At 46.1% G+C, this 4,392-nt stretch overlaps 1 protein-coding gene across 1 annotated transcript in view; it reads right to left on the bottom strand.

The window, feature by feature from the left end:
• Positions 1 to 335: 335 nt before the first annotated feature.
• plcl1 (phospholipase C like 1) overlaps positions 336 to 4,392 on the bottom strand; it is a 94,583-nt gene continuing 90,526 nt past the window's right edge. The window contains exons 8-11 of the mRNA XM_037687140.1: positions 3,509 to 3,712; positions 2,468 to 2,543; positions 1,930 to 2,039; positions 336 to 768 (exon numbers count right to left, since the gene is read on the bottom strand). Of these exons, the coding sequence (XP_037543068.1) occupies positions 571 to 768; positions 1,930 to 2,039; positions 2,468 to 2,543; positions 3,509 to 3,712 (588 nt within the window). The 3' untranslated portion in view covers positions 336 to 570. The remainder of the gene's footprint in view (positions 769 to 1,929; positions 2,040 to 2,467; positions 2,544 to 3,508; positions 3,713 to 4,392) is intronic.

Here is a 4,392-nt window from a genome sequence, read left to right on the forward strand (position 1 = left end):
TCCACTGTGGGGGGAGTGGAGTTAATCTACATTGAAATTCTAGTTTACGTGACGGAGGATCCAAGTTTGAAACCTTCAGGGTTTTTTTTTTTAAATGAGAAAGCTCCTTCCTGTAGTTGGGAAGCGTGCAGAGTCCAGTTGTTTTGTTTTTTAATTTTACGTCTGTTGGTTTTTGATGAACTGGGTTTACCCGTTCATGTTAAGCATCGACTGCAGTTACGTCCAACAACAACAGCAGAAGTTCCTCGAAACTCTAGTAAGTTTTAGAAACACAGTCTGTTCAAACCTGTTTTTTTTTCTACCATTAACAAAGTGACCATGTGTGCAGAGCTCACATCAGCTGCAAAGCATCCAACATTCATTTCCTTCCGTTTACCTCATCAGACCAGCTTTTTAACGATGATCCATTTGCCGACTGAATACCTTTCTAAGAAATGCACGTCCCCAAAGTGTTTTCCTGCTGCGGACTTTACTACACTGGCTGAACCGCTGGTCTGCAGCCGTCTCTCTACATCGTCTCATCGGTTTTCCTCTGAAACCCTTTGCCAGCTCTGGTGCAGAGGTCAGAGGTCAGATGCGTCCGTTGCCGTGCGTGCTGCTCCGCCGGCCTGGCGTGGGGTGGGAGGAGTAGTGCAGCTCAGCCGTAGAGAAGCTGGAAGAGGAGTTGGGGGACGAGGAGGTGAGTCCGCAGGCTTCGCAGGCCAGAGCCAGCTGCCGCAGGGCGTCCAGGGAATCCATCTTAGCTCCACGCAGCAGATCGCTCTGCCCCTAAAGCACACAGGGAGATACGAATGGACTCATGTTCACTACAAAGCTCTAAACTTTAATAAAACTTGAGCCATCTTGTCCTGTCGTTTCATATTTTCCTAACAGAGCACTTCACGCTCAGACTGCAGGTTTACTTGTGGTTCCTAGAGTTTCCAGCAGCAGAATGGGAGGAAGATCTTTCAGTTCTCAGGCTCCTCTCTTGTGGAACCAACTTCCAGTTTCTGTCAGTGAGGCTGACACATTGTCCAGTTTTAAGACTGGACTGAAGACTTTCCTTTTTCATAAATCCTATAGTTAGGGTTGACTTGGGCTTCCCAAGCTTTCATTTTAGTTCTACCACTATAGGTTTTGACTGCTGAGGACAAGCTGACCACACTGCTGACTTTATTCTCTATGCTCCTGTTTTCATTTGTAATTATTGCCATCAATAATCTGGATGGATGACAGATGGATGGATGACAGATGGATGGATGGATGGATGGATAACTTCTATTTCCTTTGTTTGGACCTGCATGGACCTTACAAACCACACCTGGACCTGTGTCTCTGTCTTGTCCTCTCATCCCAGCTGGTCAAAGCTGGTGGCTGTCCACCCTGAGCCTGGTTCTGTTGAAGGTTTCTTCCTTTAGCAACATGATGGCTTAGCGGTTGGCACTGTTGCCTCACAGCAAGAAGGTCCTGGGTTCGATCCCCGGGTTGGACTGGAGGTCTTTCTGTGTGGTTCACAGGTTCTCCTCATGTTTGCATGGGTTTTACCTGGGTACTCCAGTTTCCTCCCACAGTATAAAGTCCTGCATGTTAGTCTGCCTTCAGGTCCAGGCCTCCCAGAACAAACAGATCTGTGATCTCAGTGGGAGCTGCCTGGTTCAGTAAAGGTGAATAAATCCAGTTCAAAGGGAGCTGCACTCTTTCACTCTCAATGTTCTTCTTAAGGATGGGAGATGGTGAGAACGTGAAGCTTTGACACAATCTGCAGCTTCCTTGGATATTTCACTTTTACTAACCGGCGTTTTAAAATGGATGTGAATGTTTCTGTTCAGTGCTCTGAGATGACTTTCGGTGTAAATTGGCGCTTTATAAATAATCTGGATTAAAGAGGGGCGTGGCTGCCAAAGTGGGTACAAAGCAGACAGAAGCGTTGATGCTCGTGTGTTTTGGTACCTTGAGCACAGTAATGTTCCAGGTGAAGCTCTCCACTGCTTTGTTCAGCTTGCGTCCCTTCAGTCCTTCCTTCTCACCAAGACGGGAGAGATCCTCGTGGAAGTCCATGCCTGTCAAACACCAGGAGCCGAGTGTATCAACGGTTTAATCTCTGGACAGGCTCAGCTGTCAACCTCAGGGACAATTCATGCAAACCTTTGCAACAAACCGCCAGGCGAGAGTCAACGTGAACGTGATGTCACTGGACTGGCATATCTGTGCAAACGTCAACCTTCTCCTGACATTTACTGTTGCATCTAAAGGTCAGCTGCTGTCTAATATGGTGACTGCTGCTTAGACGCCTTCAGTCTCATGGAGATGGTTTCGCTCAGTGTCAGACAGAAAAGCAACACTCGAAGAAAACAGGTTTAAATAATGCGTGAGCCTGAATCTCACCCCGAGTATGTGTTGGATGTGACAGTGCAGGAGTTAAAGTCAAGGTCAAATCTGGTTTCCTTCGTCTCGTGTCCAACCGTTCCTCCTGCTCTTCACACTTTACCTTCTCTGTGCACCTGGTCGATCCTCTCCTGAACTCCATCAGCGCTCTCAATCAGCTGTTTCTGGGCAGCAATCATCTAAACCAAAGGACATGATAAATTATTAATGACTCTAAACCATAAGGCGTCCTCACACACAACAGGTTCTTCCGTGTTTGCAGGGGGGTGTCGAACAACAGACACATATTTTGTGGGAGATTATGTTTTTAAAGTGTTGACCTTCAACCGGATTAAAAAGTCGGTGACCCCAACGTAGAAAGGCTAACGCACGTTAAACACTAAAGCTGTTGTTAAGACAATCAGCTTAATTATGGGATGTTAGATGTTGTGCTTACTGCAGCCTGTTTGTCATCGTAGGTTAAACTAAAACACGAACTTTCAAACTACCAAGATCAGAACTGAAAAGCTTTTTGTTTTAAATAAAGTGTTTATTACGTGATCCGAGTCAATTGAGAGATGCTTGACAAGTATCCATGACTGTGGATCAGTCAACGATCAATATGTTCTGACAGGAATCAGGAAACAAAATGGATATTTTACTTTGATCTGAAGTTTACGTGGCTTTAGTTTTAGAGAAACTCTGAAGCAGCAGACTCAACAAATATTGACCTTTGGCTCAAAATGACTCCAAGCTTGACAGGAAAGTTAACATCAGGCGGCACAGTGGGAAAACGGTTGAAGTTGTTGCCTCATAGCAACAATGTTGCAGGTTCGGGTCCCAGCTGGGTCCTTTCTGTGTGGTCGACATGTTCTCCTTGTTCCACAGACCAAAAACATGCAAGTTCGGTTAACTGGTAACTAAATTAGTTTGAGTGAGAGTGAATGGCTGTTTGTCTCTGTGTGTCCCTGTGATGGACTGGAGACATGTCCACGGTGTCCCCCTCGTCTCACAGTGCTAGAGACACCAGCTCCACCGTGACCAAGAAAGGTAAAGCAGGAAAGGAAATTTGATCTAAATAAACGACTTGAATAAACACACCTGTGAGGAAAAACACCTGATTGTTCTCATGCACACACGTGCACGCTCTACGTGACGTACTGACCGTGTCGTAAGCAGCGAGCAGTTTGCGAGTGGCCTCTGAGAGGCTGACCAGCGGCTCCAGACAAGGGTAGCCCTCCCTCAGGACCATGGTGGCTCCCATGGCGCCCTCGGGGTTCTGGAACCTCGTGGCCAGGCTCTGGATGCACTGCTTCAGTTTGGCCACCGTGGGAAGCCCACACTGATCTTTGAACGTGGCCGTTGAGCTCTGGGGTGAAAAACAAGATGAAGGAAGACGGTGAAATCAAATACTGATGTAAAGAAATGTGATGAGGAAATTCAGAAAGCAACATAAACAACATACGTCCCTCACTTGAAATAAAAACTGATGCAGCAGTCGTACAGAATAATCAAGAGAAATCAAACAAGCAAAATAAACTGAAACATTAACTTGAACCATCCTGATGCTGCTCAATAATCCAGGTAGAAATCCTCTGGACATTCAAAAAAACAAAACAAAAAAATGTAGAAACGTTTCGTCTCGCATCCGAGAGACTTCCTCAGTCTGAGGTGCTGTTTTCAGCTCAGTCTCTTAAATAGCACCTTCTCAGAGTGGATCAACCAGTTTTGCTGCTGACAACCAGAACCAGCTGATCACATGCTCAAGTAGGACCATCAGCCTAATGATGGTGCCTTGGATGAATGGGTGGATGGATGGATGGATGGATGGATGGATGGGTGGATGGATGGATGGATGGATGGATGGATGGATGGATGGATGATACATGGATGGATGGATGGATTGATGGATGGATGGATTTATGGATGGATGGATGGGTGAATGGATGGATTGATGAATGGATGGATGATAGATGGATTGATGGATGGATGGATGGATGGATTTACGGATGGATGGATAGATGAATGGATGGATGAATGGTTGGATGG

This window comes from Nematolebias whitei, chromosome 13, assembly GCF_014905685.2.
Source record: "Nematolebias whitei isolate Nwh7 chromosome 13, NemWhi1, whole genome shotgun sequence".
Lineage (NCBI taxonomy): Eukaryota > Metazoa > Chordata > Actinopteri > Cyprinodontiformes > Rivulidae > Nematolebias > Nematolebias whitei.